The sequence below is a fragment of the Elgaria multicarinata genome, chromosome 17, assembly GCF_023053635.1.
Source record: "Elgaria multicarinata webbii isolate HBS135686 ecotype San Diego chromosome 17, rElgMul1.1.pri, whole genome shotgun sequence".
Lineage (NCBI taxonomy): Eukaryota > Metazoa > Chordata > Lepidosauria > Squamata > Anguidae > Elgaria > Elgaria multicarinata.
This window is the reverse complement of record NC_086187.1, coordinates 13,952,244-13,976,111: the sequence shown is the minus strand read 5'-3', so window position 1 is coordinate 13,976,111 and position 23,868 is coordinate 13,952,244. Positions and strand designations below refer to the sequence as shown.

At 45.6% G+C, this 23,868-nt stretch overlaps 1 protein-coding gene across 1 annotated transcript in view; it reads left to right on the top strand.

The window, feature by feature from the left end:
• The window catches only part of ABCA3 (ATP binding cassette subfamily A member 3), a 76,456-nt gene that overhangs the window by 14,210 nt on the left and 38,378 nt on the right, over positions 1-23,868 (top strand). The window contains exons 2-3 of the mRNA XM_063143558.1: positions 14,929-15,021; positions 22,742-23,000. Of these exons, the coding sequence (XP_062999628.1) occupies positions 14,968-15,021; positions 22,742-23,000 (313 nt within the window). The 5' untranslated portion in view covers positions 14,929-14,967. The remainder of the gene's footprint in view (positions 1-14,928; positions 15,022-22,741; positions 23,001-23,868) is intronic.

Below are 23,868 nucleotides of genomic sequence, written 5' to 3'. Positions count from 1 at the left end.
CTTAGATCCTTCACCCCCGAGCTAAAGTTATACGGCACTGAGGGATAAAATCATTTCAAAACAAGTGTGTACCTTTCCCCTCTATTCCACCTCACCCCAACCTTGATAGGCCCTGGCCCTGACCCTGCTAAAATAGGCAGGGATGGACTTCCAGCAGCGTTTGGCTGTCTGGTGCGGGTTGTGCAAGTCGGAACGAAATCCCCAATGCTCCAGGCCGTCTGCCTCCGTTGCGCGGAGAGCTGGCGGCCTTTTCTAGCCTTGGTTCCTATGGCAATGGTACATCAAAAGAGCAAGGGACTTGGCGAGGGCTTAAAAAAGGTGTCTCTGGCTTCTTGGAAGCTTCCTTTGAACTTGCTCTTCCTCGTGGCGGAGAGACGGTCTGTTCTGTTCCATCAAGAGCTGCCTGTGTGGCTCGGATCTGCTGTATGTGTTATATTAAGAGTGGAACGATGAGGCTGTGCTTGTTCTTATAGCAGCCTCTGGGTTTCTGGCCACGGCATCAGCGTATTACTGCTGTTGAGAAAGCTGGATTGCTGTGGGAGAGGGCGATGGAAGGAGGGTGTGCTCAGGGGAGAAATGTGTCCGGGATGCTTGGCCAACCTGTGCAATTCTTCATCCTGGCCACTCCCAGCCATGCTAGTTGGAGGAGTCAAGGATAAAAATCCACTTTGATTGAAAGGCAACTCTGTTTTATTGAGCAGCGAGAGTCCCACAGACAAAGAACTTCTCTACTGGCAGTGTGAAAAGCAGGTATGTTTATACACAGTAGCATCTTAACCAATTAGCAGTTGGCAAAATTCTAAAGCAAAACAAAGACAGAGCAAAGAAAACTTTTTAATTATACCTTATCGACAGATGGCCCATAACTTTTCTAGCAATGTGAGATTGACCTGGATGGTCAGTCCTCCTGATCAAGCTAGCTTTTTTGTCTTATACTGCATCAAAGGTCTTGACAGAGGGGACAGAAATTTGGTGTTGCCCTCAGTTAATGCTGGGGTGGGCAACGGTTTGCAAATAATTAGCTCAAGAGTTATTGGTCTCCCCAGGCAGCCTGCCGGGTGGGGAGAAAGGGAGGAAGTACTGATAGAAACAGAGGGGTAGGGAAGGGGGTGGCAGAGAGAGACAAAGAAAGAGGATGGGTGAGAGAGAAGGCGTGGCTGAGAGAGAAGGCATGTCCAAGAGAAAGGGAGAGAGAAAGAGGGTGGCCGTGGGAAAGGGAGAGAGAAAGAGGGTGGCCGTGGGAAAGGGAGAGAGAAAGAGAGTGGCCGTGGGAAAGGGAGAGAGAAAGAGAGTGGCCGTGGGAAAGGGAGAGAGAAAGAGGGTGGCCGTGGGAAAGGGAGAGAGAAAGAGGGTGGCCGTGGGAAAGGGAGAGAGAAAGAGAGTGGCCGTGGGAAAGGGAGAGAGAAAGAGGGTGGCCGTGGGAAAGGGAGAGAGAAAGAGAGTGGCCGTGGGAAAGGGAGAGAGAAAGAGAGTGGCCGTGGGAAAGGGAGAGAGAAAGAGGGTGGCCGTGGGAAAGGGAGAGAGAAAGAGGGTGGCCGTGGGAAAGGGAGAGAGAAAGAGAGTGGCCGTGGGAAAGGGAGAGAGAAAGAGGGTGGCCGTGGGAAAGGGAGAGAGAAAGAGGGTGGCCGTGGGAAAGGGAGAGAGAAAGAGAGTGGCCGTGGGAAAGGGAGAGAGAAAGAGAGTGACCGTGGGAAAGGGAGAGAGAAAGAGGGTGGCCGTGGGAAAGGGAGAGAGAAAGAGGGTGGCCGTGGGAAAGGGAGAGAGAAAGAGAGTGGCCGTGGGAAAGGGAGAGAGAAAGAGAGTGGCCGTGGGAAAGGGAGAGAGAAAGAGGGTGGCCGTGGGAAAGGGAGAGAGAAAGAGGGTGGCCGTGGGAAAGGGAGAGAGAAAGAGAGTGGCCGTGGGAAAGGGAGAGAGAAAGAGGGTGGCCGTGGGAAAGGGAGAGAGAAAGAGAGTGGCCGTGGGAAAGGGAGAGAGAAAGAGGGTGGCCGTGGGAAAGGGAGAGAAGGGGCAACCTTGTCCCCTCGCATCACCAGCTTCATCTCCTCTCACCACTGGCATGCAATCCCCAAGAGATTATCCCTGAGGTAATGCAGCCCTTGACAGAAAAGAAGATTCCCTACCCCTGTGTTAAAGGATATTCAGAGTAGGAGAAAGAACGTTGAGAGTCCTGAGTATACCTAAGACTCCAGAGAGTGGCTGCCAGCCATGATGCTTGATGAGCCATTGCCATTTAAGATCGGTCCCCCGGCCCCGATGTGGATTGATATACAACATGGACATCAAGGGTCATATAAAGTATCAACAAATGTCAATAACAACACTAAGTCACATAGACTAATAGTGATCTCAGATACTTGAATTCTGGTCCTTAGGTAGCGAAAATGGAGTCAGCACATTTTGGGGTAACTTCTTTACTGGTGGTGGTGGGGAAACCTTAGAAGGAAAAGAAACCTCCAAACAGCCCAATAAGGAGTAAGCCTGCACAGTTGGCAGGGAATGCTGATTGGCTGTTGTGTGAGTGGGTGGGACACAGGAAATGGGGAGAATGGAATCAGGTGGCTGGAATTCTGAACAGGAGCCCTCTGTACTGTAACATTTTGTTGCAGGTCTCACTTGTGATATAATGCTTCCGGTTTGGGATAACAAAACTTGTTTTTAAGATAGCAGATAAAAAGCCAGGTATCTGCTTGTTCAGAGGCTTAGTGGGGGCAGAAGGCCAGGAGGAGAGTTGTACCGATACAGGTTCTCTTTGGCTCTGCACGCTTGTCGTCTCCCACAGTAAAGCACCTTCAGGCTTTAAATCCAACTAGCAGTGTCCCCCCGCCCCCACATCTCCCACATCTTCTGAGCTGACTCACTGCAATGCTGGAAGGAGCACAATCAATCTGTGCAGGAAAACAGGTCGATTGCATGCAGTTTTATTCAATTTATACCCTGGCTACATATGAAATACCCCATGGCAGTGCCCTTAAAAGATCTACAGCAAGGGTGGTGATGCTGTTGGATCCAAATGCTGTTGGACTCCAACTCTCATCAGCCCCAGCCTGCATGACTAGGGTCGATGGGAACTGTAGTACCAATGCAGTCTGGAAGGCCACATCCCCTGGTCTACAGTCACTCTTAACTCGACCCATTTCTTACCAATCCCTCCCTCCTGGGGTCCCTCCAGAGGTAACTCCTGTTTTGGACATTTCGCTTCTTTACCTATTACATGCCATCTGCCAGATGCGTGGAGTCCCAAGGGGAGTTGGTATTGGAAGGAAAGGGGCCATTGCTCAGTAGTAGAAAATCCCAGATTTAATCCCTGACGTTTGCAGTTAAAAGGATCAGGTCGAAAATGATGTGATCTTTGCTGGAGATACTGGAGGGCATCTCCCAGTCAGTAGAAACAATGGCCTGGTTCAGACGACACTCTGGGCTTTGTGGTTAGCTTAACCATGTTCAGCTGTGGTTAACACTAACCACATGCAGAATGCTTGCAGACAACACTTTTAACCCTTTTGTGGTTAAGTTTTCCTTAGTGAGCCTAACCAGCTGTGGTTAACGGGGCAGATAGTTAGGGAAAACGTGTGTCAGACGACACCGTAACCCATGGTTAAGCATTCCATTAACCATTTTGTAGTTAAGCAGCATGGTGTAGCGTGTTGTCTGAACGGGGTCAATACTGGGCTAGACAGATAAGTGACCTGGGATAATGCAATTTCCTGTATTCTAATGAGGTGGAGAAATGGCTACTTAGCTCAGAATAATTTTTAAAAAAACCTCCCTTATATCTTTTATGTAACTGCGGAAATAGCAAAGATAATTTGAATTAGATTGCATGAATTCGTCATTTTTGAAGCTGTGGAAGGAGGCAGCTTGTGGTTCAACGGCAGCTTCTTTCTACGTTTCAGGGTTAGTTTGCAAGGGATGCGTTGAGAATGTGGAAGTCAGTGTCTGGATGCATCCTTGAGATGTATGCATCTGTCCCTTATAACAGCGTATTGGCTGATCTTTGTAAAGCCCGCTGTAAGAGCCGGTGAACTGGGAGATGCTGGATTTATTTATTAATTTATTTTTTAAAAAAACATTTCTTGGCGGTTCACAGCAATAAAATACATAACAGTTAAAACAGTAAAAGCAGTCAAATCGCAAGCACAAAAAAAGCAAGGAAAACAATAAAAGCCAACAATAAGACCAGCAACAACAACAGTGGTGGATTTTATTTATTTATTTTATTTATTTATTCATTTATTACATTTTTATACCGCCCAATAGCCGAAGCTCTCTGGGCGGTTCACAAAAATTAAAACCACAATAAAACAACCAACAGGTTAAAAACACAAATGCAAAATACAGTATAAAAAGCACAACCAGGATAAAACCACGCAGCAAAAATTGATATACGATTAAAATACAGCGTTAGAACAGTAATACTGAGAGAATAAAAAGGTCTTCAGCTGGTGACGAAAGGAGTACAGTGTAGGTGCTGTACAAACAAATCATATAGGCTTTGCTTAAATGCTGGAATAGGGATTTTTGCAATCCAGAAAATTGCATTGTTCATTGAGAAAGGAAGTTTCTAGTCCTTAAACCTGCAAATTGTGGCCCGATGGACAAGGCCCTCTAAAATCTTAGAAGCCAAGAAAGTGGGCCAGCGTGGGATTTCTAATGCTCAATTTTTCTATGATGTAAAATAAATTAAGAATGCTGCATATTTTTTGGTGGGTTGGGTAAGTACAAGCTATAGCTATCTGTTGTTTTTTAAAAAATCAACTGAATGTAAATTTCTTTTATAGGTTAATTCTACATTTTGAATATTTTTTTTAAAAAATAAGTCCGCCTGTTTAAAATATAACTTCCTTTTGCAATGACGAAATCCTGTTAGAAATGTTGGCAAAGCATGTGCAAGAAATGTGATTATCAAATGTGTGTTTTAAAAGCTTAGTTGAGCTCATGGACGAGGGGGCGGGAAACATATGCGACGGAGTTTGCTTTTGAGTGCAGCCTTTGATTACTTTTGAATAAATACAGATTTATGAGAAGATGACGCATGATTCATCCTAGGTTTGCATAAATTGGAAAGAATGGAATGATGAAAACATTGAGTGCAAGTGGGTCTTTATAAAGGTTATTATGAGACCATGGTATAATGTTGACGGTCTAAGTGGTACAGCCAAAAGCAGGTCTGGCTCTGGGTTCGAGGGGGCATTTCTCAAAGTACGCTCTTGTAGACTCCCTATTACGTTAGTGGTTCCCCATGGGTGAAGCTCAGAGGATGGCAACAAGGGAGAGGGCCTTTTTGGTGGTGGCCCCCTGACTGTGGAATGATCTCCCTGATGAGGCTCGCCTGACGCCAACACTGTTCTCTTTCAGGCGCCAGGTCAATCTCCTAGGTGTTTAACAGCATTTAACAACGCTAAGTTTGTTTTTAACGGACCCCAGAACTGTTGTTTTTAAATGGATACTGTTGTTTTTATGTTTCTGATGTTTTTAACATTTTGTATACTTTTTAATGTTTACGGTTTTTAACTTTTGTAAACCGCCCAGAGAGCTTCGGCTATGGGGCGGTATATAAATGTTATAAATAAATAAACAAACAAACAAACAAACAAACTTACCTGGGCCAGATCTACACCACGCAGGATAAAACACTTTGAAACCGTTTTGAAAACTATATGTGGAGTGTGTCATGGGTCCCAACCGTTTCAAAGCACTTGTGTAGATCCTGCCCTGGTGGCAGTAGCAAGCAGCAGCTGTACAGTGACTGCCTTGATCTGTCAGCCACCGCCATTTTAATTTCCCACAATGCCTCCAATGTAGTGTTGCTCCAGGGGCATTGTGGGAAGTTGAAATGGCCGTGGCTCTCAGACCTAGTGGCCTGTGCTCGTTGAAGAGTGTCAGTGGGGTGGGGTGGGGGGGGAAACACACCCCGTTGTTTTAAATGAGGGCACTGGGCAGCTGTCCAGCAGTGCCAGGTAATGATACTGGGCTGCTGAATGGCCGCAATAAGGGTGTGAGAACTGGGACATAGCTACACTAGAGCAGTAGAGGCTGGTGGCTCCGATTTCAGTGGGGCTGTGAATCCATTCTTGATTTCAGTCAGTCAGAACTAGCCAGAGCTTTAAATGAGCCATCCAAGGTGCTGAACCTATTTTAGGCTCCTTGAATAGCTCCTTTAGAGTTCGGACTGAAACCCAGAATGGATTCACAGTTCCACCAAAATCGGAACCACCAGCCCTCTTTGCACTAGAGACTTAGCCTGTGTGCACAAGTTGTTGGGGAACATGGGTGGAAGGGTGCTGTTGCACCCATGTCCTGGTTCTGAATCCCTGGTGGACAGCTGGTTGGCCACTGTAGGAACAGAGTGCTGGAGTAGATGGACCCTTAGTCTGATCCAGCAGGGCACTTCTGTTCTTAAACTAGTTAAAGAGTGATTCCCTCTCCCCAAGGAATCCTGGGAACTGCCGTTTTAGGGGAAGGTTGTGGATTTCTTTGCATCCTCACCAAATCACAATTCCCAATGTTCTTTTGGGGAAGCAATAACAGTTGAAATGTGTAATGCTCCATTGTGAGTGTGTGTGTGAACACAGAATTCCCAGTGGCCTGGCTCTGAAATATTACTTCCTGTGGCATCAGTACTATGTTCCCACTAGATCAGTGGTTCCCAAAGGGGGCGGTACCACCCCCTTGGGGTGGGTGGGATTGCATGGGGGGGGCGTTTAGAGGCAAAGGGGCGCTCGAGGTGGTCTTTTCCGAGAAGCAGCTCTCCAGAAGGTCTTAAAAACCAGGGACATTTTTATGGGAGAAGGTAGTTTGGTCCCAAGCCATATAGGGGAAGAATCCACACATGTATTAATACTGTTTAAGAAGAGTCCTTTTAATGGTGAATTGAAATGTTTCAAAAGCACCAAAACGCTAATGAAGAGACATACCCTGCTTGGTGTGCCCCGCCACACCGGCTGCAAAACAGAGGCGTTTGCTCTCTTTTCCCTCCCTCCCTCGGCAAGCCTGCTGCGGGTGCTTCCCATTTAAAGGGGCCAATTGAGCTACAAAATGACATTGAGCTGAAGCCAAAGTTTAAGAAATTGTACCAGGACTTTTGGTTACAGAAGGAAATTTCTGATCGCTATCCTGCACTATAGAGAGCGGTTCAGAAGCTCCTGGTTGCATTTCCAACATCATATTTGGTGGAATGTGGTTTTAGTGTAGTCTGCCTACTTCTCTCCAAGCAAAGAAATCAATTCCAGATTACTAAATGTGGTGATTCAAGACTCATGTTAAGTGACTTTAAACCAGACATTGGGAAATTGCTATCACTTCATCAAGCCCATCCATCACATTAAGAATTTACAGAATAGCGAGGTACTCTACCCTAGTTACTAAATGTGATATCTAATATTCTTGCTAAATGACTATCAGACTTTGAAATGATGATATCACTGGATCAAGTTCATCAATTACGTTTAATTGAATAAACTAAAAAAATGTAATTGGATTTTGAATAAATATTCAATTAATTGTTACTGGTTTGAATGTTATTGTTATTATCTTCCTTAGTGGGTTGTTGAAAACCACTATTCTGAATAATGATTTGGGTACGGTAGGAGGCACTGGGCATGAGTTTGTGGAACCAAGGGGGCGGTGACCTGAAAAACTTTGGGAACCACTGATGTAATCCAACTCCTGCCGACGTACGGAGTCCACTGCTACAGCATTATATCATTTTAACCAGTGGTCTTCAGCCAGTGGGTCACGACCTAAAAGTGGGTCGTGAGGTCAGTCCAAATGGGTCACAGCAAAGCTGTTGCCACCATGTTGGGCGTGGAGAAATATTGGGCGCGGATCCCGTGTTGCAAGTTGGGGGTCCAAGGTGGGTCTCAGGTCTGGACTGATTTAAATGATACAAATTGGTTTGTAGTGTGGATATACAGTCGTGTGAAAAAGAAAGTACACCCTCTTGGAATTGTATGATTTTACATATCAGGACATAATAACAATCATCTGTTCCTTAGCAGGTCTAAAAATTAGGTAAATACAACCTCAGATGAACAACAACACAGGACATATTACACTGTGTCATGATTTGTTTAACAGAAATAAAGCCAAAATGGAGAAGCCATGTGTGAAAAAGTAAGTACACCTTATGATTCAATAGCTTAGCAGCAATAACTTGAAGTAATTGTTTTCTGTATGACTTTATCAGTCTCTCACATCGTTGTGGAGGAATTTTGGAATTTTGTAACTTCTTTACAACATAGCTTCAGTTCATTGAGATTTGAGGACATTTGTTCATGCACAGCTCTCTTAAGGTTCCGCCACAGCATTTCAATCGGGTTGAGGTCTGGACTTTGACTGGGCCATTGCAACACCTTGATTCTTCTCTTTTTCAGCCATTCTGTTGTAGATTTGCTGGTGTGCTTGGGATCATTATCCTGTTGTGTGACCCAATTTCAGCCAAGCTTTAGCTGTCGGACAGATGGCCTCACATCTGACTCTAGAATACTTTGGTATACAGAGGAGTTCATGGTTGACTCAATGACTGCAAGGTTCCCAGGTCCTGTGGCTGCAAAACAAGCCCAAATCATCATCCCTCCACCACCGTGCTTGACAGTTGGTATGAGGTGTTTGTGCTGATATGCTGTGTTTGGTTTTCGCCAAACGTGGCGCTGTGCATTACAGCCAAACATCTCCACTTTGGTCTCGTCTGTCCAAAGGACATCGTTCCAGAAGTCTTGTGGTTTGTTCAGGTGCAACTTTGCAAACCTAAGCCGTGCTGCCACGTTCTTTTTAAGAGAGAAGAGGCTTTCTCCTGGCAACCCTTCCAAACAAACCATACTTGTTCAGTCTTTTTCTAATTGTACTGTCATGAACTTTAACATTTAACATGCTCACTGAGGCCTGTAGAGTCTGAGATGTAACTCTTGGGTTTTTTGCAATTTCTCTGAGCATTGCACGTGACCTTGGGGTGATTTTGCTGGGACGTCCTCTCCTGGGAAGATTGGCAACTGTCTTGAATGTTTTCCACTTTTGAATCATCTTTCTCACTGTAGAATGATGGACTTTAAATTGTTTGGAAATGACCTTATAACCCTTTCCAGATTGATGGGCAGCAGCAATTGCTTCTCTAAGATCATTGCTGATGTCTTTCCTCCTTGGCATTGTGTTAACACACACCTGGATGCTCCAGACCAGCAAACTGAAAAAACTTCAACTTTTATAAAGGTGGACATACTTGCTGATGATCAATTAACCACGGGCATTTGATTAGCAGCATCTGTCTGCTACTTAGCATCTTAATTCCTATGGAAGCAGTAAGGGTGTACTTACTTTTCCACACATGGCTTCTCCATTTTGGCTTTATTTCTGTTAAATGAATCATGACACGGTGTAATATGTCATGTGTTGTTGTTCATCTGAGGTTGTATCTACCTAATTTTTAGACCTGCTAAGGAACAGATGATTGTTATTATGTCCTGATATGTAAAATCATACAATTCCAAGAGGGTGTACTTTCTTTTTCACACGACTGTACTCATAGGCCCGATTGCCTGATCGAATTGTGCATTTCCCTTGTCTTTGCTGGAATTTCTTGGGCTGCCCTGATTTGTCTTGCTTCTCTTCTCTGCCGTGCAAAGTGCCATGCCAATCAAATCCTTTCGGAGGGCTCAGGCCTAGGGATGCCTCCATAACGTCCTCGCCTTGCAGGAGAGATCAGAGATGGTGCATTTGTTACCCTTTCATTGATCGTCTGGTTTCCTTTGATGCTGTGAGTGTTCGCCGTGGGAGATGTTGAGGCTCAGGGCGGGATTATGGAGGTTTTGTCTCTGGAAGTTCATCTCTTTGATGAGGGCATTTTGGTTTTCTGATGAGGAAAAGTGATTTAAAGCTTCTTGTTGGTTTGCAGTATCCATTTGAATTTATAAAGAGAACTAGTCTTTTGCAGCGTGTAAGACAGAGAGTAGGATTCTTTGATGTCCAGAGGGCACAGGGAAATTGCTGCTCCTTTGTTTTGGGAAGAGCTTGGCATCTTCTCTCATCTTTGCTGTTTTACAAGATGGATAAACTGCCTGCCAGGGCATATTGTACCCACATGACCATGCACAGAATAACTTCAAAGTAAATGTAACAGTATAAAAATGATCCAATTAAAATCCACGGTGTCCCTTTTCAAATGAGCAGTAAAAACCTCAGCAAGACACAATGATGAATAAAGTGCGGGTTGAATTAAAATGTCCTTAAGAATGCTCTTAAAACCAGCAGTCAAAGGGAGGGAATTCCACAAGTGCAGGGCCACGATTGAAAAATCCCTGACCCCCCCATACCTATCAGCATAATATTTCTTACAGATAGACCTGCAAGTAGGACCTCAAAAGCTGATTTTATAACTTGGCTGGGCTATGAGAAGAACAGTTTGAGGGAGAAGACAGGGACAGAAAAATACTATGATTAAACAATGCCTCTTAACATTGTTCACAGTGTACCCCACTGTATCTGATAAGAACTCTAGAAAGAACTGTACCTAGATGCCACTTTGCATTTTCTGTATCACTGTGCAACTGTACCACTCTGGGGGAAGAAACAGATGGTATAGTCCTCCAAGGAATGGGCCATTTAAGTATTCTGGTGGGGCATTGCATTCTTGAATGTTTTCCCAGGTTAAAAAAAATCCTTCCTGAATGTTGAAAACTCGGGGCCAAACCAGTATCCATGTGATTGGATCTCCTGTGGTTCCCCCCCCCCCAACTTCCAAAAATGGTAAAAGGACCTGTTAACTGGGAATGAATGTTATAAGCACATGATGGTAGCCAGTGCTTCACTGTTTTCACTGGTTCCCGGTCCATTTCCGTCCAACTAATATGCTGTCCAGCAAACCTATTGTGGTCCCTAGGATTTCTGGCTTCTTAAGCACTGTTCGCACAAGAGGCTTTGGAATTTTTATTTTTTGGGGAAATAAACATTGTAGCCTACTCCTAGTATGTGGAAACACAGCTGCTGCAAAATGGAAACATCCTTTCTCTCTCTCCCCTCCCTCCTCAACTACCTTAGGGAGGGATATAGGACTAATTTTGGTCTATATTGAGGGGGAAAGTCATTTTTATATTGCCCAGAAATTGCTATACCGGGTCAGATTGGGACCATGCCAGAGGGAAGTTCAGTCGGAAAATAAAGGTGTTGGAATAATCCATCTGTGGTGGAAAATACTTTTTTTTTTTTTTTTTTTTTTTTTTGAGAGAGAGAGAGAGAGAGAGAGAGAGAGAGAGAGAGAGAGAGATGTCCCAACCACCATCCCTGTTGGGTTATATCTCCCAAAAAGCCACCCTGAGAACCCATGGTCTGCAGTAAGGGTTATTTTACATATTGTGGGTTAGTGTGTTTTCTGTTGCGCTGGCGTGGGTTACAGAGATCGCTTACAAGAGCGGCTCAATACAAAAACGGTGACACTCTGCGCCTCTCAAACAATCTCTAGTTCTTCTGCAAAGGAAGATGGGATACCTGCCCAGCCGGGTGGGAGGGCTACAGGAGGACGAGGGCATGTGTGAAACAAACTACCCCATGTAGCTCCTTTGCCTGATCGTCTGACACGAGCACAGCAAGGTTGTTCGCCTAACCACCTACCCAGCGTAGCGTAGGGTGACCATATGAAAAGGAGGACAGGGCTCCTGTAGCTTTAACAGTTGTAGAGAAAAAGGATTTTCAGCAGGTGTCATTTGTAGGCAGACAGCATCTGGGGAAATTCCCTTTTCATAGCAATACTTAAAAGGTGCAGGTGCCCTCGTCTCTTTTGTATCTGGTCAAGAGGGCAGGAGTCCTGCAGCTTTAGCTCTTATGATGAAGACAAAATTTCACCAGCTGCTACATGCATTCAAATGACACTTGCTGAAATTCCCTTTTCTATACAACTTTAAAGATACAGGAGCCCTGTCCTCCTTTTCATATGGTCACCGTAGCGTACCTTGCCAGCCACCATTGGTTAGCGTCACGTGAGAACCCAGCCTGTTGTGTTTCAAGCCTGTTATTAGGAATGGTATTATAGATTCTTCCCCTGTTATTAGCCCCTCCTTGAAATGTGTAGGCTTTCCCCTTCTTGGTCATTAAGCACTGATGAATAGCTCCACTGACTTCTGTTGTTCTTTTCTCGATGAAAGTCAAGCCAGCTGTGACCTAATGTTCCCTACCAATCGGCAAGGAACGATGTGTCTCAATTTATATTTGCTGAGTGCTCTCATTCTGCACCGCCACGGATTTGTTGCTTAACAAATTGCCCCATGCTGGCTGGGGAATGCTGGGAGTTGTAGTACTTTTTTTTATGTCTCAACATGCATAGGATTGCACCCGTATCTGTTTAGATATATCTTTCATATTTTGGGTGTGGGTGTGTTACTATTTATAAATATACTAATAAGCTTTATTCCATCGACGATTCTTTAAAGAAAGTAGCAATTCAAGACACAAATACAGTTAGAGAGACCTAAATAACTTAACTTAATACTCTACGTTCTTTATATCTCTTGGTTTATTACTAATGATGAGTGATTCCCTCCATCACAATCTAGTAGTGAGAACAATCACAGTGTAGTATTTGAGAGCGCTCAACCTGGTACCCTCCTTCAGATGTTTTGGATGTCAACTCCAATAAGCTCTAGGCAAAATGGCCAATGTAAGGAATGCTGGGGTTTGTAGTCCAGAAATATCTGGAGAGCACCAGGTTGGGAAAGGATAGTTTAACAGTATGAGAAAATCAGTATTACTCCGCATCGTCATATGCACTCTGTATTTTGAGGATAATAACACTGACCTATATTATATGGGTGGTGGTTGAATGACTGGGATAACATATGGGAAGTGGCCTAAATCCTCAACAAACTTAGCCAATTTTATTCCTACAACAACCCTGTAAAGTAGGTTAGGCTGAGAGATGGTGAACTCATCCAAGGTCACAGGTAGTTGAACTCAGGTCACCCCAATCTAGGTCCAACATGCTGGACCTGTTCAGACGCCGCACTAAGCCATGGTTAGACCGCTAACCCTTTTGCAGCAAAAGGTTAGTGAGCATGTTTAAATTGTGGTTATGTAGCTACCATGGCTAGGAATGGGTCAATACATTAGTTTTGAGAGAGAGAGAAGGCCTCAGGCCTTTTCCCAGTTTGGATAATATTTTCCAAATGAAAATAGAGATGGACTTGGAAGCCCTGTTCATAGAATCATAAAATAGTAGAATTGGAAGTGGCCTATAAGGCCATTGAGTCCAACTCCCTGGTCAGTGCAGGAATCCACCCTAAAGCATCCCTGACAGATGGTTGTCCAGCTGCCTCTTGAAAGCCTCTAGTGTGGGAGAGCCTTGTTCTCCAAGGATCACTGCCTTGGAATGATTCAAACCTGGATCATTCCGCTCCCCCCACCTCCACAATTACAGGGCTTAAAAGGAAGACTATCAGTGGCTATATGCTCCTTCCAGTATTAGAGGCAGTATACCTGTGTACACCAGTTGCTGGGGAACATGGGTGGGAGGGTGTTGTTGCACTCATGTTGTATTTGTGGGTTTTCTGGTCGACAGCTGGTTGGCTGGTGGGTGGACAGAGTGCTGGATAAGGTGGATCCGTCGTCTGATCCAGCAGGGCTCTTCTTATGTTCTTATTCATAAACCACAGTTTGAAGTTGGCTTGTTTCAAACAAACCATAGTTAAGATTAGCCACAGTTTGTCGGGTTTGGATGTCCAAATTCCTTACATCTGAGCCGGAGGAAGAGAGGGGAGTGTCGAACCCCGAGAAGGAGGTTAGAGTTGTGACTTCAAACACATAAATGTCTCATATCTTCTCCTGTGTCAAAATGTGTTGAAGTGTCACTGTGTGTGTATGTGTATGAGACAGGGGCAATGGAGGGTTTGCACTGCTCTGTGTGTGTGTGTCTGTGTCTGTGTTGTGTATGTGTGTGTGTGTGTGTGTGTGTGTGTGTACACTCATTGGAGCCACACTTAGTGGTGTGGCTCAAGGGCCAACAGCAGGTTTACTGGCTAAATGTGCTATTTTGGAGAGCGAGCTTAAATGTTTTCATCTCTTGTGTCAACTGGGCTGACTGTTGCTATGTGTTTTTGAAGCGGGTGCTGAACTTTACCTTTACGGATGCCTTTTGTTGCCTCCACACCTGAAGAATGGTTGCGCAAAGGTGATTTTCACGGTGCTTTGCACGGACTTCTTTATCAGGCAGGTAGAGATGCTAAGCCTTGTACTGCTACATGCATTTTTTAAAAAAAATTGCATGCGTAGTACCGAAAAAGCAATCCCCAGTTAAGACTGAGCTGAAATAAAAGCTTGCAATAATAGCACCATAATAATAATAAATAAATAACAACAATAATGCTGCTGCTGCTGTAAATGTGTTCTGTGATAGAATGAACACAGAGTGTGCTTTGAACCAGATAAATGTCTCATTTGAAATGGCTGGATTCAACGGAGAAAGTGCTTGCTTGTTGCTTCTTTACCTGCAATAATAAATGTAACGTAATAATTTTGTCTTAATTATGTGAACCACCCAGAGAGCTTCGGCTATTGGGTGGTATAAAAATGCAATAAATAAATAAATAAAATAAAATAATAAATACAACCGTGTGCATCTTTCTTTGACAGCACGTTACATTAGAAACTTTCAAATGTGTGAATCTCCCTCAGCTTGGGATCCTCCGGGGAGCTATGTTGTCACGAAGGGAGAAAAGCAGAGATCAATTCCCCCCTTAGCTGTTCTTCACGTACTCCTTGTACGTGCTGGAATATTTTGTTCCCTATTTTTCCCCCCAAGGAAGATCATGTTCTAGGTTGCCTTGAGCGTTCTCCAAAGCCCTCCTCCGTTTCATTTTCTAGAAAACAAGCAATGCTTTTTCATGGATACCTGCTTGCTTCTGGATGCGCTTTGTATGTTTAATTAATGGCTCTAATCGTTGTCTTCTGCAGAGTCCTGGATGGTGGTGCCTCTCCCTTTCCGAGGAAAGCATGGTTTTGCTACGGCAGTTCGGGCTTCTTCTCTGGAAGAACTACATCTTGCAGGTAAGCCGTTTGTTTTAAGCCGCTCAGAGAACCCAAGCAAATGTTGTATGTCCGGAATGCAGAACCTGCTGTAGCCTGAGAGTCGAATTCCATTTCAGAGAGGCACTCAGGGGCCGCATTCCATCAGTGGGAGGGGCCAAAAGCAAAAGGGGCGTGACTAAAAGTACCAGCTTGTTTTAGCTTCAAGCTCATACTTCTACCTGTAGCCGTGAGCAGGAGGGTGGCAATGGAGAACAGAGATGAAGACTCCAGACTTCTTGTCTGCTTGTGGGTGCATCTGTGCTTCTCTCTTTTAAGTTGTGTGTTCACTTCCGGAATTATAATAATAATAATAATAATTAAAAAATAATAATAAGTGGCGGTACAACCCTGAGGGCTAGTTCCTTTGCTTCTGATTTAAACTTAGAATTCAGAGAGCATCAAGAAGGAATCTGGTTATTTCAGCCTGCCTGCAGAAATGTTGACCACCAACTTGAGCTCAGGCCGCCAGCCTTCTATTACGTGGTTTGCCGTAGGTCTGACCGTATTTATTTGTTTCGTAAATGTGTATCCCTGCTTCGCTGTTGTGGTATAATCCTCTAGATGGCTTGCAAATCCACTACAATTTTTGGGGGGAAATCTCAACGGTAGATCATTAAAAATAGACCCTAACAGCAGTGAAAAAGAAAAACACAGGCGTTTAAAAGAATAACTAAGTAGGTTGCAGTTCATCAATATTAATTGCCATTAAAAACATGGAGAAACGGGATGGCCTTAGCTTGGCATCGAAAAGTGGAGCTTGACGTGGAAAACCAGCGCTGCAACAAAATGTTTCCGTCTGCAGCGCTGTTCACAATTCCAGTTAGTGGGCCAGCCGTGCCCTCCTCCACAATGCTTCATTACATCCTGCCCCCTCCCTCCAAGTCAGTCAGCCAGCGTTCTGCCGTCACTGAGCACACACTGTCTTTTATGGGCTGCTTGAGGCTTTCCCCCCATGCAAGTTGACAGCCAGTGTGCTGAATGGTTAGAGCGTTGGATTGGAGAGCCAGGTTCCAACCCCCACTCTACCATGATGCTCACTAGGTAACTTTGGGTCTGTCACTGATTCTCGGCCTAACCTACCTCGCAAGGTTGTTGTGAGGATAAAATGGAGAGGAGGAGGAGGACTATGTAAGCCATCTCTGGATCCTTGCAAAGGGGAAAAAAGACTAGATATACATGTAATAATAATTAAAAATAAATAAAAATGTTTAGACAGAAAAAAAGATCTGCATCTCCCAGCATGCCCCAGCCATGCTGGGAAATGCAGGACTTTTTTTTTTTTTTTGAGGAAGGTCGTAGCAGGCCTTCAGTGCTGTGTCAGAAACGTCAAACCTATATTTTCACCCCACCTCCTCTGCTGTAAAGATGGGAGTCCCATAATCCCTAAGGAAATGGTGTTACATTAGGCAACGGTTGAAATGTGGATTAGTTATGCATGCTAGATAACAAAACTAGGACAACCTTGCTGGCTTATATGCAGCTGGCATCTTTGGCTTTGTGTCAAAACGTGGTTTCCTATGTCGGCCATGAGGTGACTTGAAAGCGGGGAGTAGGGGAACGGAGAAGATTAAATGGAGGCCCTGTGGTTTTCAGAAATACTAGAAGCCCCACACAGAGAGGGAATAGCAGTACAAAAGCAGCACTTCAGGGTCTAACCTCACATTAGATTTCTTATTTGTATATACCGTATTTCTTCGATTCTAAGACACACTTTTCCCCCCATATAAACATCTCTAAAAACGGGGTGCGTCTTAGAATCGCGGGTGTGTCTTAGGGTGTTTTTTTCTCTTGGTGGTACTGAAATTAGTGTGCGTCTTACAATCGAGGGCGTCTTAGAATCGAAGAAATACGGTACTTTCAGCTTTATAGGTAGAGATGGTCATCAGACAATCACAAAGCAAACGTTTGACCAAAGCTAATAGATATCGATAGGAAGGTAACATTTATTTATTTATTTATTTATTATTATTTATTTATTTAAAGTATTTTTATGCCGCCATTCAGCCAAAAAAGGCTCTCATGGCGGCTTACAAAAGTATTTCTTGACAGTCCCTGCCCACAGGCTTACAATCTAAAAGACATGACACAAAAGGAAACGGGATTGGGAGGGAGGAGGAGGAGGGGGAAAAGGAAAGCAAATTCAGGCACTACAATCTTAGTTGGAAAGTTCAGCAGTTACAGGGGACAGCAGGAGGGAGGGGCTCTCAGCTGGAGCTGGACCCAGGCACGGTGGAGAGATGCCTGGCTGCAGCTTCCTCCCTCACTGGTGGCCTCTGCAGAGACAGTTGGTAGCAGGAGGGAGGGGGCTCTCAGCTGGAGCTGGACCCAGGCACGGTGGAGAGGTGCCTGGCTGCTGCTTCCTCCCTCACTGGTGGCCTCTGCAGTGACAGTTGGTAGTAGGAGGGAGGGGGCTCTCAGCTGGAGCTGGACCCAGGCACGGTGGAGAGATGCCTGGCTGCTGCTTCCTCCCTCACTGGTGGCCTCTGCAGAGACAGTTGGTAGCAGGAGGGAGGGGGGTCTCAGCTGGAGCTGGACCCAGGCACGGTGGAGAGGTGCCTGGCTGCTGCTTCCTCCCTCATGGTGGCCTCTGCAGTGACAGTTGGTAGCAGGAGGGAGGGGGCTCTGAGCTGGAGCTGGACCCAGGCACGATGGAGAGATGCCTGGCTGCTGCTTCCTCCCTCACTGGTGGCCTCTGCAGAGACAGTTGGTAGCAGGAGGGAGGGGGCTCTCAGCTGGAGCTGGACCCAGGCACAGTGGAGAGGTGCCTGGCTGCTGCTTCCTCCCTCACTGGTGGCCTCTGCAGTGACAGTTGGTAGCAGGACATTTACATAACAGTAACACAAACACAGAGCATATAGAATAAACTCTGAATCTCTAGCTAACATAAATAACGTTCATTGACACAGAACCATGTAAAATTATACGAATGTGTGTATTGAGATATTGGCCTTAGCTAGACAGGGTGAAATCCCGGGGCGATCCCCGGGATCATCCCTGCGCGTTCACATGATGCACAGGGGATCCCGGAATCAGGGAGGGATGATCCCTCCCTTGCCCCGGGATCTCGTCCTACCCTTTGAGCCCGGTTTTTCCGCAGTCCTGGGCTGAGCCCGAGACCACAGAATGTGTGGCCTGGCATCATGGTTTATCCCAGTTCCTGGCGAGGAGCCGTGACCCACGCACGAGGCGCAGAGCTCCTCAGGAACACTGCGCCCATTGGGAGTGGGGTGGGGTGAGCGGGGATTTTTTTTTTAAAAAAACACACCCCTTAATTTTTGCGCACGAGCGCTTGTGCGCATCTTCTCTTTTAAGAAAAAAAATGGCGGGTGCAATGCCTCTCCCTCTGAGGTTGGCGCATGCCGTATGCGAACAGAGGGGGAGATCTCGCAATAAAAATATTGCAAGATCTTCACTCCTCCGTCCCGCTAGACCAGTAGGTCTAGCTAAGGCCATTGTCATCTTCCACTCATAACAGCCCCACACTTCTTCCATCTTTTTTCTTATTGCATAAAATCTGTTAAGCAAGAAAAGAGAGACCAGCTGCACAATGCCTTCTGATTGTTAGCACTTGGATCTCTCCGTCTGGAAGCGGCTTCGGTGTTGCTTTGCATTTAATGTGTGCAATTTTTTAAAATGCAAAAAGCTGTTTTTTGGGGGGGGCGGGGGGCATTCTTCCCTGGGCAAATAGCAGTTTCTAAAGAGCATTTTCATCAGGATCCTAACAGTGGCGGAAAGGTTTAAACGCCCCCCTCCGCTCTTGCTGGGGTCCCAATAATGATTGCAGCTGGAAAATTGTCACACGTACACACACAAATGCAGCAGCTGCTCTCTGAGTTGTGTTTTAAGGATTGTTTGACATCCTTCACTTTGCTGATTGAGCAAAATGAGCCGTCTCCATACTTTTGCAATGCGACACTTATGCAAAGGGATCTACACGTTGCCTGGGGAAATGGTTCTCCCTCAACATGGGGGGGACACCTCTTCTTTGAAAGAGGAGCTCTGAGAAGTGTCGTTACCCTTTCACCAAGGAGGAGACATGGGCTAGGGATGGGGGCAGGGTTGAAGAGAGGACATCAGGAGAGCAGAGAGAGAGAGAGAGAGAGAGAGAAAACGGGAATTTGTTCATCGTCTGCTTGGTGTCTTCTGAACTCCTAAGGTTTGGCAAAGCTAAGGAATAAGCAATAGATAACAATCCAAGCATGCCTCTTTGGCTTTAATGGAATATCATTCCCAGCAGGTTCATGTAATCTGGTGTGGGGTCTCTGTAGAGAAAGACTTGTATCTGAGGACACTCTAGGGCCACCCCATGCTGTTGCTGGACTTTGCGGTCTGTCTCTGAATGCCCCAAACACCACCACCCTCCAGGTGCTGTTTGCCAGACACCCAACACCATACAAAGTTGCATTTAACGTCATGTCTAGTTTGGCCCTTGGAGATTTCACTTCTCCAGACCTTAGATAGATTCTTTGGAAAGAATCACAAATCTAGAAAATTGCATTAATACAATTTTGACAAGGCATTGCAAAACAAAAAAACCAAAAAAAAAAAAAAATGGGAATAGTGATTTATCAGAGACCAGAAAACACGGACAGTTAGAAGTCCGTTGATCTGAATGCTACCAAAATAGGGCCTTCTGCACCCACCCGCCCTTTCCCAGGGTTCCTCTGTCCTTTGCAGAGTGAGCTACTTCCTGTTTAGAAAGCAGAGCACAGGAAAACTCTGGGATGCCCTCCTATGATTCCTTTGAATGTGAACCTTCTTAAGGAAACAAATTGAAGAAAGTAAACTCTTGCGGACCATTTTGAACTCAAGCGCTTGCTCCTGAATAACTCGTGTAAGACTTTGCGCGTGTGAATGCAGCCAATGGGGTGGGTGGGTGCTGTTTGCTATTTTTTTCTGTTTTAAACACTGATCATGTCTTTGCCAGCTCATTAAAGGGGCTTACTGAAGAGTTTGGACACTGGCTTAATCCAGTGATCCTATAAGCTCTTCTAGCTTTTCTCCTATTTCACCTGTCAGATGTAAATGGATCTACTGTTACACATCAAAGGGCCACGAAAGGACATCTACCAGGTCATAGGGCAGGGACTTATTTTCACATAGTGTATTGGTTGCACAGCCCGCCTGCCCCATCTGTACCATATCGGAGGCCAGGTTTATATAATGAAGCGGCTTTATTCTGAGTCAAACCATCAGTCCATCTCTAGACCAGGATTGTCTGCTATGACTGTCAATGGTTATCCAAAGTCTTGGGCAGAATTTTCCCAAGCCTAAGATGCTTTTAACTGGAGATGCCCAGGATTGAAACTGGAGTCTTCTGCATACAAAGCATGAGTTCTGCCACAGAACTTTGGTCCTTCCCCTAATGGAGATGGCACATTTATGGGTGAATAGGAATGTACGAATTTTGTTAAATCCATTCCGTCTGAGTTTCGCGGCTTGTCAGGAGTTTTTCACTCTATTGTCCACTCATGGACAGAATCAAGGTGTTTTTTTTTTAACCAGAACTTTGTCCTACTTGCGTTAATGCGCATTAGCGCCACTGCACATTAACGCCACGCCACTCATGCACGCTAACTAATGCACATCGGAGCGTTTGTGCAAGCGCGCATTAACAAATTAGCTTAAATCCCTTCCCAAAGTGAAAAATCCCGGGCCACAATTCCACTGTGTGATTTGGAAGAAGCAGGTCTGCTGTGGAATCCGCAAGCTGGGTTCATAGAAATTTAAATTCATTTGAATGCATTGTGAATTTCTCCAACAGTATATGTGTGAAACCGGCGAAGTGATAGTGGATGGTGTTCTGGACTGTGGAGCCGTTTGATTTCAAATCTCGGCTTGGTCACAAAGCTCGTGGTGGCCATGGGAAATTCACAGTCTTTTACCCAAACCTGTTTTCCCTAATTCCCATGGGAAAATCACTGTCTTTCAACCAAGCCCACCGCTCGGGACATGTTTAACGTCTTCCGCATAACTTTGACTTGCTAGTATGAAAAGTGCTAACTGTGCAGAATAAAGTATGGTATTTATGAGACTACTGCCAAGCTCCTGATCATATGCCCACAAGACTAGGCAGCATCTACAAAGAGGCAGATGGGCAGCTCTTCTTCATGGGTTAACATGTGATCCAGACACGTCCACAGTTCTGTCAGCAATTGCTATAAAAGAGCACAAGTAGAGCTCAGCTCCGGTTTTTTCCCTGCTGCCACATAACAGGAAATTTGGGTTTGACTGCAGAGAGAATGTGATGTGCCCATAAGAGAGAGAGAGATGCTTTGACCCCCTGCAAATAACTGCCCATTTATTGCTTTCCTGAAGCTATTCCATCTTTTCCTCCTCAATGGGTTTGTGGGTGTGGGTGCGATAAAGAAAAAGGCAGAACAGGCAGTGAAATAACACACTGTCCTGTCTAGCTCATTTCAAAGTTCCCAAAGGAGCTGATCTGAGTCAGTCGCACTTACCAAAAGGGCAAAGCAGAGTCAAGTTTGATGACGCAGGATGCCAAGGCAGCCTCTGTCAGGACCATGGACAGCACTATGCTGGTTGGATCTCACTCAGAAAGAGCTGTTGTCTCAGCAACAAGCAGAGGCCTTAGGAAGCCTGGCTGATCTGGGTCTGCTCTTAACCTCACCCTCTCTGAGGAGCTTAAAGGCACATTGTCTGGTTTTGCGAAGTTCTCCTCTGAACGAGAAAGAGGGATCAAAGTCAGAGAACATGACACATGAGAGGGTTACAAATGGAAGGTGATGTTGTCTGGACCTCCCCATAAAATTCCATGTTAGAAGCATGGTGATGGTACTATAAAAGCCTCATCTGAAAGCATCCCTGCACAGCGCACTTTAGGCTAGATTGCATCTACATAGAAGCTGCCTATATCAAACCATTGTTCCGTGTAGTCCAGTACTGGTGACACTAACGGAGAGCGGCTCTCCAGGGTTTACAGCAAGATCTACCTGGAGATGCCAAGGATGGAAACCTGGAACCACCTGCATGCCTCTCCCAGGTGCAAAGGTACCTGGGTTCAAAAGAATGGTGTACATGACTAGCATGGAAGTCACTGCCCCCAAACTGGCTTTTAAAACGATATACAATAAACTGGTGGTTAATTTATTGCAGAAACAGAATGCTGGATTGGATGGATCTTGTTGTGATGCATCAAGGTAATTCCTTTGTGCATTCATATCTGGATCCAGAGTGGATAGCAATTCCTGATCCATATCAGCATCTTGCATCAGTTTCCATGTGTGAAGGGTCTCTGGATAAACCAGCTTTCCCCTGCCTTGTGCCGTCCAAATCCGTTCAGCTGCAACTCCCATAATTCCCAGGCATTTGAGGAACTATGGTAATTGCACTGCAGCACTTGTGGAGGATACCAGGTTGGGGAAGTTGGAATAAACCTTTGTGAGAACCTTGTGCGCCATAGGGCAGCTACAAAAATGTAGTAGTATATAAATGGACCCTTTTTAAATATGGTAGTAAACGAACCCTGTGAGCCTGCAGAAACACACGTCCTGCATGCTCTCAGCTCCTGGGCCGCATGCACAAGCTGACCGCCAGATCAGGGCACGGGAGGCTCTACTTTGGCCTGTGGAGAAGCACTGATGGTTTTGTGACCCGGCAACTTCAACACGCTAACAGGAGTTCAGTTGCATCCTCTCGTGTCGAGCTGAACATGGGCTCCCCCTGCTTTGTTCTGCAGAAACGCCAAATTTTTGTCACGGTCATCGAGATCTGCCTGCCGCTGCTGTTTGCTGCGATCCTCATTGCCCTTCGGCACCGAGTGCACTCCGTCAACCACCCCAACGCCACCATCTTCCGTAACGTGCAGGTGGATAAGCTGCCCAATTTCTTCTATTGGCACCCGGGCCCCTGGGAGCTGGCGTACGTCCCCTCCAACAACACAGCTGTGAAGCGCATCGTTGAGGAAGCGGTGGAGACGCTCGATATCGATATCAAAGGTGAGAAACTAAGCAGGGCTGGCTGGGTTCAAGTGTTGCCTCCATCTGTGTACAGAGGCCCTCTCCTGGAGCATAATTTCTCGTGCGTTAACACAGGGGTGTGGAACTTGGAACTTTTCTCAGCCCGCAGGCCGATTCCCATTTTGGAGAAGCTCTCGGGGGCCGCATTCTGGTGGTGGGCGGGGCCAAAACACCAGTAGGTTTGACCTTCAAGCTCTTATGGCCAGTAACTAAGCCCTTAGAAGAGGCCTTTTGCAGTGGAGGAAAAACTGCACAGAAGCTGGAGAACCACCAAACGATAGGTGGTTGGGAGGGAAGGGGGTGGAGCCAGGGGAAGGGGTGGGGCCATCTGGGACCCCACAGAGGGCCAGATTTGCCCCCCGGGCCTGGGGTTCTGCACCTTTGCTTTAGCTGAACATGAGCCACGAAATTCCAGAACGGCATGGAAAAGCAACTTAAATTTTGTGGCTGGAATTCATGATACAATCACACTGTTATGAACAGGGTGAGGAAAGTGGAAAGAGGGAAACGTTTCTCCCCTTTTCATAATACTAGATCTCAAGGTCGTCCAGTGAAATAGGTTCTTTCCTGAGCTAAGGAATGTATTTTCTTTCTTTAATACATGTAGACGTGATAGAGGTGTGCAAAATGATGCCTGGGGTAGAGAATGTGGACAGGGAGACATTTTTCTCCCTCTCTCATAATACTAGAACCCAGTGAGTTCATCCCATGAAGCTTTTGGGATGCAAAGAGACATTATGCATGCAAAGAGAGATTTGAAATGGTGAGGCTGATGGGTGGGAGATTCAAGACAGTTAAAAGGAAGGGTGATTTTACACAAGCCATCCAAATTGGTGGCCATCTCCAC